This window comes from Columba livia, chromosome 2 (assembly GCF_036013475.1).
Source record: "Columba livia isolate bColLiv1 breed racing homer chromosome 2, bColLiv1.pat.W.v2, whole genome shotgun sequence".
NCBI lineage: Eukaryota > Metazoa > Chordata > Aves > Columbiformes > Columbidae > Columba > Columba livia.
Genome location: NC_088603.1, coordinates 73,803,308 through 73,822,334, shown reverse-complemented (window position 1 = coordinate 73,822,334; position 19,027 = coordinate 73,803,308). Strand labels below are relative to the sequence as shown.

General features: G+C 46.8%; 1 protein-coding gene across 2 annotated transcripts in view; it reads right to left on the bottom strand.

Annotated features, from left to right (window-relative positions):
* The window catches only part of IRF4 (interferon regulatory factor 4), a 49,564-nt gene that overhangs the window by 20,975 nt on the left and 9,562 nt on the right, over positions 1-19,027 (bottom strand). Inside the window, exons 8-9 of one of the 2 annotated variants that reach the window (XM_065052527.1) lie at positions 17,435-17,547; positions 13,522-15,377 (exon numbers count right to left, since the gene is read on the bottom strand). In XM_065052527.1, coding sequence (XP_064908599.1) covers positions 15,234-15,377; positions 17,435-17,547 — 257 coding nt within the window. In that variant the 3' untranslated portion in view covers positions 13,522-15,233. Of the gene's footprint in view, positions 1-13,521; positions 15,378-17,434; positions 17,548-19,027 lie in introns of those variants that run through there. The other variant, XM_065052525.1, reaches the window with a different exon arrangement.

Sequence of the window (19,027 nt, the reverse complement as noted above, 5' to 3'; positions counted from 1 at the left end):
CTTCTGAGTAAGTCTTCTGTTTTTAGAAAAAGCTGGGTCCTGCACACACAAGCCCTGCGCTGGCCCAGCCCCGTGGCGCTGACCTGCACGCCTGCTGTGGGGCTGCTGGGCACTGCTGACCATATGGCACCTGGATTCCTGTATCTGTCTCTGGAGCCCTCAGCACAGGAAAGACATGGACCTGCTGGAGAGGGGCCAGAGGAGGCCACAAAAATGGTCAGAGACTGGAACACCTCTGCTGTGAGGACAGGCTGAGAGAGTTGGGGTTGTTCAGCCTGCAGAAGAGAAGGCTCCAGGGAGACCTTATTGCAGCCTTTCGGCACTTAAAAGGAGCCTGTAAGAAACATGGGGACAGGCTTTTTAGCAGGGCCTGTTGCAACAGAACAAGGGGTGATGGTTTTAAACTGAAAGAAGAGAAATTCAGGCTAGACATGAGGAAGAACATTTTTACAATGAAGGTGGTAAAAACACTGGCCCAGGTTGCCCAGAGAGGTGGCAGATGCCCCATGCCCCATCCCTGGAGACATTCCAGGCCAGGCTGGACAGGGCTCTGAGCAACCTGATCTAGTTGAAGATGTCCCTGCTCATGGCAGGGGGGTTGGACTAGATGGCCTTTGAAGGTCCATTCCAACACAAACTATTAAATGATTCTGTGTTTTTCCCTGCAGCCCTGCCTGGCCACCCAAGCACCCAAAACCAGGCTCTTTCCGATTCAGGGAGGAACAAGCCTGTCTCCCAGGGAGGTGTCCCCCAGGCTGGGCTTCCCCTCAGGCACCCGTGGGGCACAGCCCCAGAGAGCCGGGCAGCAGGGGTGCTGCCAGCGGGGCTGAGCCTTGAAATGACCACTCTTGGTAGGGGTGAAGAGGTGCCCTCCCTGCCACTGAGCTGCTCCTCCACCAAGTTCAAATCTCCCTGGCTCAGTCTTGGCCACAGGCAGCCTTGAGATGGAGAAGGAGGTGTTTGGGCATCCCAATGCCTCTGCTGAGCCACCTGCACCCCACACCAGAGCAGGCCAGTGACTGGGGAGACTGTGCTGAGACAGCTTCCCTACCAATGTGAACTGCTGTCCAATCTTTTGAGTGGCTGCTCTTTGATTTTTGTTTTTATTTACTTATTTTGTTTTGCCTTGTTTGTTGGAGGGTTTTTTCCTCCAGGAAAAATCTTAATGAAATTTTGCTTTCCCCCTACCCCTCAATGAATTAAAAAATAAAATTTAAAAAAAAAGCCCCAACCTTTAATGTCACAAAACTCACTGCTGCTTCTGCAAAATAGAATTCTTATTGTCCAGCAGCCCCAACTTATTGACAGGCAGAGGAAAAGCAGACAGACCTGTGACGGCAGTGGAAAAACAAAACAAAACAAGAAAGAAAAAACACACAGACGCTCTCCCACATGGGATGCAGCTCAATTCCCAAGACGGATGGTGCTGTTGCAAGCGTGGCTTGGGCCATGGGGCAGTGAGGTGCCAGGGAGTGTGGGGCTGCCCCACTGGATGCTCCCATCACCTGAGACAAGGGCTTCCCACATCCCACAGGGCTGGAGAGGGTTGCAGTGCAGTGTAGGGCCACGCAAACACCAGGTAGTCTCTTTTCCCTACTGTATGAGATGCGACCCGAAGCTAAACCAGCATAGATTGGGACAATGCAACTGCTGCAAAAAAATGAATGCCAGCAAGCCACCTTCCCTCCCTTCGTGCCCGAGGCCCCAGCCCTCCTCAGCCATTAGTGCTGAATTGCAAAGAGGCAAAAGCAGTAAGTGAGAATGAAGAAAAAAGGGTGGGGAAGAGTGAGAGGTAGCCCCATTCAAGCTGGGTAAGAGAAACAATGTTTTTTTTGCAAAAATCACTGGTGTGAAGTTCCTGATGCCAACCACAGAACAAAGGGAACTGCTTTTTTATGTAAATAAATGCGGTCAAGTAGCTGCTGTCTCTGTATGGCTGGCTCACAATGGACACAAGGATTTTACCCGGAGGTGAAGCATCCTGGTCCTGCCCCAATGGTGCCCAGCTCATACAGACCCCATTTCTGAGTGGCAGAAGCTGCCCTTACCAGGGGTGGGAATTAAAACCATTTCAGACAACTAAAATATCTTATACAGTCAGCTGTGGACATGGTTTGAGAGCATGGGACTGAAAAGCCCTGGAGTAGCTGGAGCTCTGCAGTATGGCTATGCACATCATATGGCCATGCTCTTGCTAACTTTGCTTTGGGCACAGCCTTGGGTTATGTTATTTTTGTAATATGAAAACACCTCAACGGATCTAGATACTTATTTTGGTGGTACTGAGGCATCTTGGATTTCACAGGAGACTCTCTGCCTTTCACCGTTTTCCTGGGGATGCTCCCGCAGCTTGTGGCAGGGGCCGTTGCAGAACACACTTGCTGGGAAGACTGCGCTCTATGGTATGCCAGCAAGTGTGTGACTGGTAATTTCCAGCAGACCATTGTTCTAGCAATGCTATTGCTTGACTGTATTTTTTATATACACTTTGCCATCTTATCCCAGGATGGATAGTCCTCCTAGCATGGCACCATACATACCTCCCAGCTGGCTCTGTCCGTTCATGGTGCTGAGTGACAGAGAAATGCACATGCAGTGTACCGAAGAGCTCGTAGTCTAATTTGAACCAAAATGCAAATAAGAAATCACCAAAGCCAGCTTGGGTAAAGCAGGATGGGCAGGGGAGAGCCCAGAGGTAATGCCATTTCAAGCCTGATATTTTTCTAGATTTACACCACTGTATTCATCTTTGAAAGGACAGAGCTAAGTCCAGAATATCTTCACTCTGTTTAAATTGCCAAAATATAGTAGCCTACATATTTGGTTCTGCTGTTATGCATTCGAGGAGAAACGAGACTTATTAGAAAGCTGAGCCTGACCTACAGTGAGAACTTCGGTACCAGTCTGGGGAGGTAGTTTTTGGATTAGCATAGGAGCTGAGAGTGGGAAGGAAGGCAGAGCTGCAGAGGATTCCCTGCTCCAGTGCAAGAGGCACCATGTACTTGTCAGCTGGTGCCTCGTCAAATACAGGCCAAATTTCTGTGCTGAGAAACTCCTACCCCCACTCTGCATGCACATAGTCTGTTCTCTGCAGACTTGTAGTAGAGGCATCTTCAGCCCCGACTGCTCCATGTGCTGCTTCCACAGGGGCCTCCCTTGTAAAAGGGCGAGGGAGGTTTTGCTACCACCATTCACAGCACCCCTCAGTGCTGCAGGCCAATGCTGAGGAAGGCTCAGTCTTCAGTCTGCTGCCCAGTGCTTCCTCCCAGGCACATCACACTCCCCTCCATTGCTGTACATTGTCACGTAAGCCCATGTGTCATCAAACCACGCTCCTGCCAAACCAGAGGCACCCGCCAGTCTCACTCCCAGCTCATGAAGGAGGGAGCCAACCCCTCGGTGTGGGGGCTTGTCAGGAACATGAAGCACCCCTGTGACAAGCAAGGGCTGCTGGCCGTGCTCACTGTGACCCTCCTGCCTGGGAACTGCCCCTCTCTGGGCTGCACCTTGCTTCTATCTTTCTCTCAAGATGCTGACTGAAAGGTTAAGCCACTGAAAGGTTGAGCCACTGAAAGGCCGTTAATAATTTATGGACAATTTTCTTTTAAAGTGAGTTTCACTAAAGAAATATTTTCTCCTTACGCAAAGTCACCTGAGGTGGTCAGAAGGGAATTAACATCCTATAAGCTGTCCAGCGGAGTGCCCAGCACCATTACAGGTGGCATTTTTAGCTTAATAATGAGAGAAAGATGAACACACACAGAAAAGCAGAGATGGAGGAAGATGCTGTTACACACACCGTTGGGTTACCATGTCTGATGCGGCCATCAGGCAGAGAGTCTGATTCATTTCTGGAAGCACTCCAGCCCAACCCCGCAGCCAGACGGCTGAGCCCGTGGCTGCACCGTGGGCCTGCAAGTGCCACAGGTCTGAAGTGAATCAGCCGTGCCGCTGGCAGCCTTTTTCTAGGTACAAGATGCCAGCTGGCAGCAGGCGGTAGGAGCCCAGAGAAAGAGAACAAGAGCAACTCAGCACTCCTGGCAGACAAACTACCATCTCCAGCATACCCTGTGCACAGTGATACTTTTTTTTATCTGTTTCACCCACAGAGACTTTGCCTGAGTACCTGCTGCACACACGCGTGCTTTGCAGGCGATGCCTGCAGCCCAGCATCCTTCCCATGGAGGCCCCTCATCTTTTCTTGTAAAAGAACCGATTCAAGTAAATTCTGACTCTATATTCCCACCTTTGCTTGACAAACAGAGCAGGGAAATGCCATTAACACGCAAGCGTTCCTCAAACCACTTTGTTTTTGCTAGTCGCTCACTGCCAGTCACAGTGGAAACAACACCACTTCCTCCCACATGCTATCAGTGCCTAGACTCTAGCTATTCGCTTTTAATTGAATTAGCCAGCCCAGTGCTTTTTTGTTATCCTATACAAAGCAGCTACATTCTGCAAACACCTTGCTGGAGTGACTAAATCAGACAGTGAGATAATTATTTCCACCGCATCACTCACTTTGGTTCCAAATTTGCCATCAAAACACAGGTGGCTGTGAGGTTCATGGAATGTCCTCAGCAGTTGGGTAACATCACAGACCTGCTCCCAAATAACTGAAGTCACCTCTGTTTTTTAAAAACTCGGACTTTATTATCTGGGGTGAAATCTTCGTCCACAAATAAAGTGGACTCAGGATTTCAAGCCTTCTTCCTAGCCCTGCTCCACTCCAGCTTCTCAGACTGTAAGCATTTCACCAACACCTCTGTTTCCTTTAAAATAATACTTATTGCTGTTGTTGCCAGGGCTGTCATCATTAATACAATTGAACACAGCTCACAATATTCCTTAGAAAGAAAAGAAAACCTTTGCTTTAATTGTCAGCATAAGAAGTGATAGATGGCATGTTTTCTTTGTGTATGTATCTTAAAACTCACCTGTTTCCAATGTGTTTAAAAGCAGATCTAAATAAGCTCTCACAAATAACCACAGGACTCTTTTAGAGGTGGAAGGATGGCTTTGGATAGCCTTTAAGCATGGGGTTACTCTGGACCTGCCATAGACTTTTATCTGCTCCTTGGCAAACCTCACTAAGCATTTCCTATGAGGACAGGCAGAGAGAGCTGGGGTTGCTCAACCTGGAGACAACAAGGCTCCAAAGAGACTTTATTGTGGCCTTTCAGTACTTAGAAGGGACCTATGGGAAAGATGGGGACAGACTTTCTAGCAAGGCTTGTTGCAATAGGATGAGGGGTAATGGTTTCAAACTAAAAGAGGGTAGACTCATACTAGACATGAGAAGGAAAATTTTTACAATGAGGCTAGTAAAACACTGGCACAGGTTGCCTGGAAAGGTAGTAGATGCCTGGAGACATTCAAGGCCAGGCTGGACAGGGCTTTGAGCAACCTGGTCTGGTTGGAGATGTCCCTGCTCATTGCAGGGGAGCTGGACTAGATGAGCTTTGAAGGTCCCTTCCAACCTAAACTATTCTATGATTCCCCGCACACACTGAGGGCAGGATAACCTTCTCTCTTGCCAGGCAGGAGACCTGGCCCCAGGTTTGCACAAGACCCAAAATACAGGGGAGGTAGCTTGGAGAGGTTTTACAGGCACTACTGTCAGCATGAATCCTTCTGAAGCGTCATTTAGGTGCCCCTTGCCCTGTGCATTTCGCCTCTCCTCTCTGTCCGTGCAGCAGAGGAGGGAAGCAGCAGGTTCCCACAGCTCACAGGGTGGCTGCGAGGGGCTTGGGGGGAGAGGGAGACACTCAGTGTGTGGGGTTGGCTGCCTGCTTGTGGAAAGGAATGGAGTGACTCTGCTGCTTCAGCTGGTTAAAAGCAATCCCGTGCATGCCAGGTGCATGTGCTTCTTTGCATCCATGCAGCTCACAGCGATGCCTCTTGCCAGCTCACGGCATTGCCAGTCCAACGAGTTGTCACTTCCAGGAAAAGAAAAAATGTTGACTAGTCATGGGAGCTAGTTTCTTAGTGTCATTGGCAATAAAATTAATTGAACGATTCACTGCTTAAAAATCAACCTTCCTGGACCATTAAACCCTTTGCAGTCTTGATGAGATTCCCTGGTGGACTGAGCAGGAATTGCTGACTAAACTCCAAAAATAATAGCCTTTGCCTTCTCCCTTTGAACACAGAGCTGGAGAGAGCTGGGCAGGTGAAGGAGCACGTGGGTGGATGTGGGGAGATGCTTACATGAAGCCAAGGAAGCTTCATTTGACCTTGTTGAGGAACCAAGGAATTATTCAACATCCCACTTTCACTAAGGCTTCACCACATTAGGACCACTTGTTAACTTTCACTCCTCTTAAAAACGTTCTTCAGCCTACTCGCTGCTCCTTATCTGATTTCTGGGCTCTCAGTTCCTTCTCTATGGCCACCTTCTCCTGTCCCTCAGCATCATCTTCTTGTCTCTCTACATGGCCTTGCTGTGACCTCAGCCGTATCACTGGCTCTGCTGCTGTTTTCAGCCCCCCGCTTTGCCCCTCTGCACAGCTAAGTTCCTTCAGGACCTCTCCAACAGCTTTGAGTCACCTGCATTTCTCTCCCTCTAGCACTGGTTCCATTCTGATAAGCTCTATCATGGTTCAAGACCTGCTTTTTCCCCATTCTCCTGGTGTGGTTGAAAGCCTCTTGGCAAGGCCCTCTAGTCACCTTCTTCTCCAGCTCCTCTAGATCTATATACATGGCACTGACTCCTCTAAGCGCAACCAGATCTTTATTTCTGACCATCACCATCCTCCATCCTTTTCCTCTCCCTTCTTCCTGCTTGCCAGAGCACCAGTGGCTGCAGCATCCCTCTTGCTGTGCCACCTTCTGTCCTTTCCCTCCCTCCAACCTCTTCCTCAAGCTTTCTACCCTAATCCAAGCATGACCTGCTGTACCATATTCCTCAAACTCTCACTCGCCCTCTGCTTACATCTCTATTTAGCAGCCTCATTGCTGCCTAACCCCTTGGCCAATGACTTTAACTCCCTGTCCCTTCCTGCATCCTCCAGGCTTGCTCCTGGCCCACTCCCTTGCAGAGTCCCCTCCTCGCCCCTCACAGACCTCTCCCTGACCCCATCACAGCTCTTATTCCCCCCACCCCATAATCTCTTTTCCCTCTGCAGCCACAAGCTGCAGCCCATACCTGCCCTCCTCTTTTTCCAGCCAGTTTTAGCTTCTCTCTTCCTTTTTTTGGTGGGGGAAGGTGGCAAGGGCAGACCTCTCTTTATGCACTGATTTTTTTTTATTTTTTTTTTTTCCATACCTTTCCTGCTCCCCACATCTGCATGTGCTGCTTTATTTCTGAGAAATAGCTGACTTCTCCTCCTGGCCAAAACCCACTTCTCCACTGCAGACCTGCTCGCCCCTTCCCTTGTGAAAGGCAGGGCTAATTCACTTTAGCAGCACGTACTAAATGGCCGCAGTGATCCCCAGCTAAACCTGCTAAGGGAACTGTCCTCAGCCAGCTGTCCTCCTCCGCACTTGCTCCTTGCAACCACTGGGTCCATGCCTGCAGCCACCCTGCTCTGCCTTATCCATCTGGAGATGGCAAATTTTCATGGGGAAAACGCGGTTTGGCTGGTTTGATAAAGATCAATGTTGATAGTCCTTGTGTCCCACAACACAAATTTCAGTATCATTCCATCTGCAGGGGTGTGCTGGAGAGCCTGAAAGAAGAGGCTGGAAGGAGAGGCTGCACACAAGCAATTGCCTTCCCCTGCCAGGAGTCAGGCCCACCTCCCCAGGCTCAAGGGATTGGCAGTACCAGAGCTGCTGCCTTCATCCTGGGAGCACCAAGCATGTAGAAGAAGGAGAAATGGCTTTAGCTGGACCCTTGGCATATGTAGTTTGCTTTCTATAAGGCCTTGCAGGAGGGACAGAGTTTCAGAGCAGTGCAATTAGTTGCCTGTGTCCTACAGTGAAGTCTCTGGGGTTTAATAAGGCACAAAGCATTGATGGACACTCCTCCACAGGTAGAGTCTAAGAAGTGAAGTCAGTAATGCGCATTGAAAGCCTGCAGCAGATGCACATTCCTACATGCCCTCTTGATCTTTCTTTGTTTCCTCTCTCCAGTCCAGCGTTTTGACAAACCTTCTAGAGCATCATTAGCAACCTTTCCCTTCCTCACATGGGAGTGAGCCTAGCCAAATGTGTAAAATGACATTTTAGAGGTGTGAGGGTGACTTGCTGGCTGCACACACATACATGCTGTATGCAAAAAACTTCACGTTTTACTTAATGATTCTGGCTTTAATATAACCTTTGCAAAGAAAAACAAAAATCAGCCTTCCTAAGAAGATGAAGCCGAGCTAAACAGCCTTGCTAACTGTCTGCACCTAGCAGGCTGCAGAATGGTAAGCAGTGTAGAAACTGTGCTTCAGATACAAAAAAATAAGAAAGAGATAAAGAAAAAGGAAAGCCTTTCCCCTCAACTTCCTGCATTAATCCTCTTTGCAACCCCTGCACATCAAAGCACCCCCCACCACTGCCTCCCAGAAATGAGCTCATCAGCTTCCAGAAAATGCCGCGCCATCCCCTCCCTGCAGCAGAGATCCCAAGTGCCTGGGGTGCCTTCAGCTTTTCCGTGGGTATGGGTGCCCCCACAGCACAGGTCTAGACCACCCACATGGAGCACATCCCTGGTGAGCAACAGCACATGGGTATGCGTGCCAGGGAGCCGGGACAGGCACCACGGGTTTGGCAGCTGTGTCACCACCGTAGTGGATGGTGAAGGTTCGTCAGGGTCTCTCAGCAGCAGCCGACCTATCACCTATCAGCTCCAGGCTGATTTCAAACTTCCTTTTTGTGGTTTACGTCGCCTCGATTTATTCATTTCCTTGTAATTTACAGATAGACATCAATGCTTGCTATATTTAAATGGTGCCTCTATCTGTGTGGGGATTGTAGGTAAGCCATTTTATTCATAGAGTGTTGGTTTTAAAGGAAAGTGAGACTTCAGGGTCACTCTTCAGGCTGTCGCCGTCTCATGCGCAAGTACGGGTGACCTGCATTCGTGCCCAGGGATGCCAGGCAAAACTCCTCCACAGCCCACGGAGCCTGGGATGCAGCTCCCAGTTCCTCCACTTTCCTGTCTTCCCACCATGGAGCAGGATTGTCCACCCCTCTCCCATCCACTGTGCAAAGCCCAGAGATCATCCGGGCTAATTAGTGCAAATGATAACATTGTTCAGGTGGTGCAATGAAAACTTCCAGGATTTTGTTATATTGGGGATGGGAGAAGCTCTAGAAGAAAAAAATCGTGTTTCGTTTAAAAGGACTAAAACATTTTGCACTATTCCCATGGAAATATCTGTCATTTGCTTCACCGTTTTCTTTTGTAAAGTCCAAAGCTGGCAAAAGGTATTGTGACCAGCACATTCCAGATGGCAACCTATGTTAAAAATCACACAGCAGCAACCGCTGTGAATGGAAGGTCTCCAAATATTTGGGGAAAAGATGAGAAAAAGGAATGAGGATAATATGAATTCTTAAGACCCAGTCTGGGTTTTTCAGCTGTTTTGTGAAAAACCCCATGCTCTCAACAGCTCTGACCTTTCCTATTTCTTGGAGATTGACGTATCTGCAGCACACACACGATGAGGTCACTCACCCTGTTTTTGAAGTCTTTCTCTCTCACTACTCGCATGGGTTTTTTCTGTGGGAGGGGACAGTCATGAAGAGGGCTAAACCTCTCGATCATGTGTGAAAAGAGGAAATGAAAATGAGTTATTGGAGATGTAACTAGACCTGACCCATAACTTTGGTTTCTGAGGATATAAAAATCATGAAACCCAGGAGAAGTTTGAAAGGAAAAACATAGGGCATATACCTCTAAAAGTGATTTTATCTAAAGCTAGATGCTCTGTGCTAGAAACTGGAAATGTGTAGCCTTCTCTTTTATGAGAGAATTATGAATGGCTTTAGCAGGAGCGTGAGAAACAATTGATTCAATCACCTCCTTCAGAAAAAGTAATTTGAATGTGGTGGCTCGTGTTGAAATCAGTTGCACACCAGCTTCCTACAGGAAAGCCTATGATAAGTGATTGCCACAATCATATTATGCTGAGCATTTTATGGTTTCTAGGGTGAGAATCACAATTGGCAAGAACCAAGAACATCCTACTCACAATTATAGGAATTGTGGTGTTATCTAGAGGTTCAGCTCCAAAAGTGGTGCCCCACCATGCTTGGCACTGTGAAAACAATAAGAAGCACTGCCTGCCTTTAGATCTTGAGGTCAATGTAGAGGAAGGTAGAGAAAGGACCCAGGAGAGAGCCAAAGGTGTTTGTTAGACTCACAAGGTATTTAGCAATGCACATTACTAGATTGCTGCAACCACCAGTAAAGAGGAAAATTTTTTCATGAGCATGTGCCAGGGCTGGTGCCTATATTAGACCAGGAGTAGAAGGCACAAGACTACAGGAAATAAACGGTCTCCTGATGTATGAGCAGGAGTTACCCATGGGCAGAGACAGGCTAATGCATTTTGGAGTCAAACAGCAGAAGTACCTGAAAGTGTCTGACCTCTGCCTGTGCTGCACTGGCCATTCCCAGCTCAGAGAGAGATTCTGCATCCTGCAGAGCTGAAGAAATCAGGGCATTTCTCTAACTGCCTGATCCAGATTTAAACACCTGCTCTTCACGGAGGAAGTGAGAAGGAACAGGTGGACAATATGGTGAGGATGCAACTAAATGCATTTCACGCACATGGTGATGCACATATTGCACTAGTGCTGATACAGCTGAGAGAGCCTGGCAAACATATTTCAGCTACTAAGGTCTGAGTATCTGCTCTAACCTCACCAGATTCATGTGGACATTCACAGAACCTTCTCTGGTAGGTGGTGTCATTGATACTACATGGAGACTGATTTCACAAAAGTGCCCAGTATACAGTCCCGTGTCTGTAACTGGAGTGGCAGGAGGCTGCCAGCTGGCCTGCAGAGACATGCAAGGCAGCCATGCTCCACCAACACTGTGGAAACAATACAACATTTGTAAAATGAAGTCCTGTGTTTCATTTCTGTTGTTTCCCAGCGCACGAAGCTACTCCTGTCTAAGAGTTGAAGAAAACAGGCTGGGCTCTACCCTTTCTTGACCACTGCCATTTAGTGAAACACCACCCTGTGCAAAGCCACTCAGACATCAGCTTTCAGGTCAGACTTTGCCAATGCAAAGTGAAAAAACAAATCCAAGCCCAGAATGAAAGCATTTGGTTCCCACTTAAGCACAGGTGATTGCCTTACCCTCCTGCTGGATGCCAAAAGGGCAACGACAACTCATCCATTCCTACCCCAGCATGTACATCAGTTATTCCATGTCTACAGTTCAAGGAGTGTTATTTTGAGACACCTAAGTTGGCTCTTCCTTGACTGTCATCTCAACACGTTCAAGGCACTGAGCATTTTGCAGTGCCTGTGGGGCTGTGGGATGCGGTGGATATAACCACCCTGCTGGGATGCACAGGGTTTGTGCAACACCTGGCCACACACTTGGAAGCCAAGTGCCTGTATGAGCCACACACCCGCTGCTTCCTCACCTCCCCCAGTCACAGGGACCTGTCGGCTTCTCTTCGGAGACAGCCAAATTCACAAGCACTTGGTCACAAATAACTCTCAGCCTCCTACTAGCCGGATCAGAGCTCAGATGAAAGACACCCTGGCAATCTTTAAAATCTTGCCACCTGAGTTCAACTAAACTTAACACATAGTTCTGCCTGGGAAAGGAGGCATTATGACTGTTTCAAACTACTCGGCTTTTTTTTTTGTTCTTGGCTAGTACTCTTTCTCCGTCTCTCCCCTCTACCCCTCTACTACATGTATACACAGACAATGATCAGAGAGTGCAAGAGAAAATGCTTTACTTTTTCCTGAAAGCTCTCTGCTGAAGGTGGTGTTTCCCCACCTCCACACTGCTGACAAATGCTGATGTAAACAGCATGCATATGCCCGTCTAAAAGGCCACGGGGGTTTTCACGTGAATCCTGTGTTTTTTCCACAAACCCTGTTACACTGTATTTCAGCTTAAAATATATCTCCTCATTTCTGGTTAACCTACAATCCCTTTAAGGCTAATAGAGTTTACAGCAGTAAGCAAAACCACTTAGCAGAACTAAATTTTGAATAAAGGTACTTCAGCTGCAGAGCTCTGGCACGAAACCCTTTAAAGAAACAATTCTAAGTGTGGATGTATTAAAATCAGAGAAGTCAATGCTGACACAAATGGCATGCTGAAATAGTTCGAAAAAACATCAGCAATGCCGTCAGTGTTGACAGGAGTAAAACATGTCATTTACAATGCCACTGAAATCATAACAGGAAGGAAGTAGACCTCAGAAACTATAAACAGAAGTTAAGAGAAGTAGGAAGTACTTCAAATGCTTTCACGTAGTGACTGTAAAAAAAAAATATACTAAAAGGAGAAAATGTTTTCAGGGTTTTTTCTTGTTGGCTTTTTTTTGTTCCACTTTGCGTATCCATTAGTGATTTTGATGGCCACAAAAGTCAAATGCAACTTTAAAGTTCTCACGTGCAATGTGACTTATGGTACAAATCAACAGCTATATTTTCCTGCCACTCTTCCCCTGTCCCAGCCTTCCACGAGAAATATCTCAACCTCTTTGCTTGGCAGAATAAACTTTCACCTCACATCTCTCTGCATTCATACTAAAGCAAGTTGTGTTTGGCCAAAACGTAGATGGTGCTCTTCTCCTTCCCTCTTCACAGCCGCTGACTTTAAACCATGCTCCTTCAAGGAATATAATTAAAAGCTCATTCCAAAGCCAAAAATGATAATGCACCTCGATAGTCACCAGGAGCCTCCACATAAGGAGAAAATGCACCACCACCACCTCTCCCCCCTCCCCCCAATCTTCAGACACTTCACAAATCCTGTAACTACTTTTCACACCTTGCTCTGCCTGTAAGCTACTGCACCCGAGAACATTTCTCAGGACCCTGATTTCCAGTAAACAGGGGCTGCCCAGTCACATTCACTCCTGCTCCCAAATTCACTAATTCAGTTCACTGGTCATCCTCCTTTTCACCCTTTCCCAGCTCTTCTCAGTCGAAAACACTCTGGAAACTACAGTAACCAGTGACCATCACCTCCAGCCCACAAGCGGCAGGCCAGAGGGTCCCCGAGCACTGGGCTGGGCTGGGGGGGGCACCAGCCTAGTACCCAGCCCCAGAGGCCATGGGGGGACAAGGCAGCACCAGATCCCCAGCTGTTGGGCTCTGCTGCGTTGTCCAAAGTTTGGGAAACCAACAGCCAAAGGGCAACACCCTTATTTTCCTTTTGTGTTTTGTTGTTTGTTTGTTTGTTTTTTTTTCACTAGGCATAGCTAATATTGCAGACATTTTTGTAAGAAAAAATCCTTACCTTTTGACCTTTCCCTGCACTTTTGGCTTAGAAGACAGGTGTCCATAGACTCAGCCAGCAGTGCTGCCCGGGCTTACAGTGCAGAAACGCGCGCGATAGATTTGCCCCACTACTGAAAACAACACATACGAATCGAGTTGGTGGTAGGGAATAAGGACTTTATTCTAAGATGTGAGCTGAAGCAATGAGCATCTGAAGCAATGACCACTAGAAAAATGTGAAAAACACATCAAATATTTGCATTGTACCAGTTCAGTTTGAACACAAAGGTCCCTTGCAGTAAAATGTAGGTACAGGCCAAAAGCATATGCAAAAGCCCTGAAGGTCACCTAAAGCAGTGCTTTTAATGTCTAAGAAAGAGGTCTCCCCTATGAAAATCTATAAGCCAGGAAAAACACTTCAAGTAACAAAGAACACAAAAGTAAAAATGATCTGTTAATTCTGTTTGGCTCTGTGTAGACGGAGGGGGATAATATATCCCAAAAGAGCATGCATCTTTAAGATGTATAAATTTGAAGTCCCTAGAACACAAGTCTGCTGCCAGACCAAGTACCGCTTTTTCTTCCACAATTAGAAAGTCAAGTGAAGTATGTCTGTTAAGCATAAGGAGACCGTGTTCTGGAGTTAAAGCTTCTACGACCACACGGTCTGCTTGCCAGCAAGGAAATCTCACTGACATGCATACTCAACAGACTCTTCTGTTTGTCTTTATAATGGCACACTATGATTAAAATCTGCAAATGGCATCAGATTATACTTCTGTAAAATTTCTGAAAACAAATATTAAAACAAGTATTTCCTTGATTGTCTTAATACAGGAGGCCAAATGCTGTTCTCCTTGAACTCTCCCTTCACATTCATTTTGGTACCACTGACAGGAAGCTGCGAGTGCACATGAAGAGCAGAGCTGGCTCTGTATAAGCCAGAGGTGGTGGTTATTTTAACCTGGCTCATGCACGTGACATCAAAAAAGGGCTAGCAGGACCATTTCCGTGCTATTTTCAAGGTCTGCCAACTTAATTCTAATGCATACATACATATATATATATAATGCATAGTACCTTTCAATTATAAAACATAATTTATTTTTAAACCTGCTCTTTGGGACTCTAGAATTTGAGTGGTTGATCCATTAAATCCACAGGTAATACAAGTTGAGCAACCTCTTTTCTTAACATAGTACCATAAATGCATCATCTTAAAAACTGCTATTATGGGGGTTAATCCAATAACAACAGTGGCAGCAACAGAATTCATTGTCAGGACAAATGTCAGTCAGGCATTAAAAAAATATGTCTCTGAAGAATTCCATTGTTTTAAAAAATACAATGAAATATTCTATACAAGAATATAGGTATCACACTTATGAATCTAAATTTATAAACACTTACATGTATTAGCTATTCTCAATAAACCATCTACATTTGCTACCCACCTATAGTAGCTAAAGCTTCAAATCGGGAACACTACAAATTTATGTATCTTCCCTGAGATCAGTAATCCAAAATAAATAGCCCTGCAAATGTAACAGTGTAAACTCCAGATTCACGTCTTCAGTAAGAATCATTCCTCAAAACCCAAGGAGAACATTAAGCAAAGGTAAACATAGCAATCATTTTGTCAGTTTTGAGTTATTCTCAGTGACAGTAGAACCTATGTGAGATGTAGCATCCAAACGTTGAAGACCCGTCATTTGTATCATACAATATAGTTGTCCTAGTTCACTTTCCTATCATTGAACCCCTGAACACATCCAACTGTGATATGGATCTCCAAATTGCGACCCAGAACTGCCCTTCCACTCTGCATAATCTTTACAGTGACTTTAAAAACACTCTTTCTGAGGATCTTATTCTTGAATAGAGGAATGGCGAATAGATCTGTGATAATCCTCTGGACTAGTCACAAGTTCTGGTAAATCATAGCCTCTCAGAAGATGTCCACTGTTTTGTTGAGCAAAGTAATACAGCTGCCTGGCAAACATTGGTTCAACCTTAAGAACAGACAAAACATTAATCAGACATGTAACAAAATTTCATGGTCCTCATCTTACTTATTTACAGTGATTTTAAGTTAAAAACAAGGCAGGACAAAACAGTTCTGCTTACAAGAATGGGAAAATAATTTCAGTGGTCCCACCAATCTCTGTTTTATGCTGGGGCTTGCCTGTTCTGCTGCCAAGTGCCTGGTCAACTGCACCCACCCTCTACCTCCACAGCCTTTGTTTAGAGGGGTACCCAGTGACACTAATGATGTATTAGGAATTGCAGTCCCCTTAGCCAGCCCCTGGGTGTGAGCAATGCCTACAGGCCAGACACATCTATGGTCACTCAACGTGTTCAAATGCATATACAAAGCGCTGAAAGTCTCATCTGCATTGCAAAGTACTTTGAGGACTTAACTTAAAATGCTGGAGCCCTCAGGTAGACTGATATACATCGCCAAATGACAGTGTTTGAAATTAGACTTCATTCTAACACCAAGGTGACTCTCGTTTCTGTTCATTCAAGCTCTGATGAGGAAACCATTCAACCACCAAGGGGGATTTGTATTATTTAATGCTGCCTTCACTTCTGTCTCTTCAGAAACCACCCATCCCCCTCACGGTTTGGGCTCTAACTGCAAATATTTACATTGCACATAGAGAACACCTGAAGCTCTCCTTATTCTTGGGAGATGGAAAGGTTGGACAACTCTTCTCCACAACCCTCTCCTCCTCGTCAGCCAGCCCCTCCACGATAGCCCCTCCACCATTTGAGAGGCAAAATACGCTGTCTGTGGGTCCCACCTCTGGGAAGCCAGAGAGCCAGAAGGGATTGCTGCCTTGGAGGACAGCACTAATCCCCCTTCCCTTTCTCTCATCAACATTCAAGGGCAGCTGAGCACCTCCTGTCCCACCATGGGGCAGACAGGAAGGCAATGTAGCAGGTAAGCCAGACAGCACCCAGGGCAGAGCTGTTTGCTGGGATGGTAGAGCCCCACCAGCCCATGAGCTGGGACATCCCAAGAGGTTGAGGAGCAACTGGAAAGGGGAAAGCAAAGCTCTGCAAAGAGCAGTAGAAACAGGCTCACAGAGAAGCTGCCAGGACAGGAGATGGATAAGTGGGCAAGAGAGGGGATGCTTGGAAGGAGGGATGGAAAGCTGGAAAGCCAAAATAGGAATAGAAGAGTTTAAGGAGAGACAGGGGTGGAAAGCTACTTCTAACCAGCCATTGCACAGCTCGGGATGGATTTGTGAGCTTCCTGCCTTCCACCTCAGAGACACACTGAGCAGTGGTGTAGCAGTGTGAAAGCTATGCAGCTAAGGGGAGGCCATGGCTTATGACAGAAGTCTGACTTAGGACCCATGCTGCTACTGAAGGGGCTGTTGAAAAATGGAGACACCTGTTTTCTTCCCAAGCATGCAATAAGCTAAGCACTGCCACTAACGTGTGCATGATCACCTCTCTTGTGGTTTTATGGGCCAACACAGCCAATTTAGAAAGTACCTGGTCTCAGTCTCCGTCATCACCCTCTCTCAGATAGCATCCCGAAACACTAGCTTTGAGTGTGTGCGAACTGTGGTCAGTCAACCCATGAGCTTACCAGCTACCTTAACCCTGAAGCTGCACAGGCAGACCCTGCATCCCAGTAAGGGCTGAGGTCTCCGAGATGCAGGTTGGGATCTTGGAGCATCTTCAGAAGCAGCAGCTGTTAAAGCACCATGTCCTGCACTGGCCTGGCAACCCAAGGAGCTGCACAACAGAGCCAGTGATAACAACATGGCCCAGATCTTCCACGTATTTCTAGCTTTAGGTTTTGAAGGTATTTGTAAGAGATCACGGATGACACTTAAGCTCTACAGAGAGGGATATCAGGTGCTCTGCCCTACTGAGGGCTACTAGTCAGTCCTTGGCAGATCTGGGGATTCAACCCTGCTCTGGATGGTGCTGCATTTTCAAGAATTTATTAGTTCCCTCACAACCTACACAAGGTAGAAGAGCCTGACTGGCAGATTCCTGTCCTCCAAGGAATATGTTTTCTTTTAGGTAAGGCAGAAGTCTTACTTACATGGGCTGTAATTAGCTTCCTCTGCCTCTGCGGATCTGGAAATTCCTCCCCAAAGCACAGAGCGACCTGGTATCTTGGCAGCGGACGTCCATGGTGAGCAAAGGCTTGGAGCTCTGGGAAAAGAGGAAGGACTGTGTGGGTTAACCCCAGCAGGCAGGCAAGCACCATGCAGCTGCTCGCTCATTCCCACAACTTGTCTCACAAGTCATGTCATATGCACAAACCAGGATGTTCTTCCAAATAGTATTTTTGTTGGGCCTCAACAGCAGAACCCAGGACCCACTCAAGCGGGCACCCAACAGCAGCCCTGAAGCTGATGGCTTAGTAGAGACAGAGACTCAAAGTGCTGCCAGCCACAGAACTCAGCCTCAGACAGACACAGTCATGGAGCCACTGTCATCCTTGTGCCTAGTGGAGGGTGGGGAGGCACAGAAAGGTGAAGGACCTAATTTAAGCCATGCACTGAGCCAGCAAAAGAGCCTGTGTCTGCTGCACTCCTGTAGTCCCTTCACTAACCTGCACCCTTGTACAAAGGGGAAAAGGTTGAATCATACTATTACACTAATACTCAAAGTGGCCTCTATGAAAGATAGAGGGGGAGGCCTTTACCAGAGACTTCCACTCAAATGAAAATCACTGTGTTATGTTTTAGACACTGTATTCCCTTCCAGGGAAAAAAAAAAAAAAAAAAAAAAAAAAGAGAGAACTGCATCTAATACATTATGCTCATGAAAGTCTGCATTATATGAACCATTTCTATAGAGTTGATTGGTAAAGATTTAATCTTAATTTATAACCCTGTTCATGCATTCTGGAAAAAAACTGAAATTACCATTAGAACCAATGTCTTATAATGAAGCACACCCTTCTATACAGGGAAAGGAAATTCTTCAAACTTGGCATGACCAATGATGCACCTTTTCCCACAATGCACCCCTGCCATTTCTACTCTAACCTCAAGCTTTTCAGACCAGAGTGGCTACCACAATAAGGTCCCAGCCGTGGCTTGGGATTACTGGTCTTACTGGGAGGGCCAGTTATAAGGATGAAACAATGGGCAACTCACTTAAAACACAGAGTAAAGCACGGTTCTCCCCAGGGTCTGTCTCAAACCCCCATTTTTCCTTTTTCTTTTCCCCCAGTTTTATTTGGCTCCAGCATTTCTCCAAATCCTGAATACCTGTGGGACTGCCACACAGCAGCCCATGGCACATATCTGGAGAAAAAAGCCCTTTCTTTCCCTCCAGCAGGATAACTGAGGCTTGAGGTCAGCCTTATGCTTCTCCAAAACCCTCCACTTGTTCTGTCTTCCTTTCCAGACTCAAGTGACTCTTCCTAAACTGCAGAGCTCCCCATGCTCCTCCCCAAATCTTCCCCATCTCCTGCTACTCTGGCTTCAGCTGCCCCTTCTTCTGCCAAGCCAAGTCCCTTCCAGGTGCCACTCTCAAATTCTCTTCCCCTATCCTCCCACTCTCCAACCAGCCCAATTTACTGCATTTATTATGCAGTAGTTCCCAGAGACCACCCACCTGGTTTCTGATTTATTGCCATTTGAGCCTTCTCAACAGCACAGGCCGCTCAACATGGGCCTCA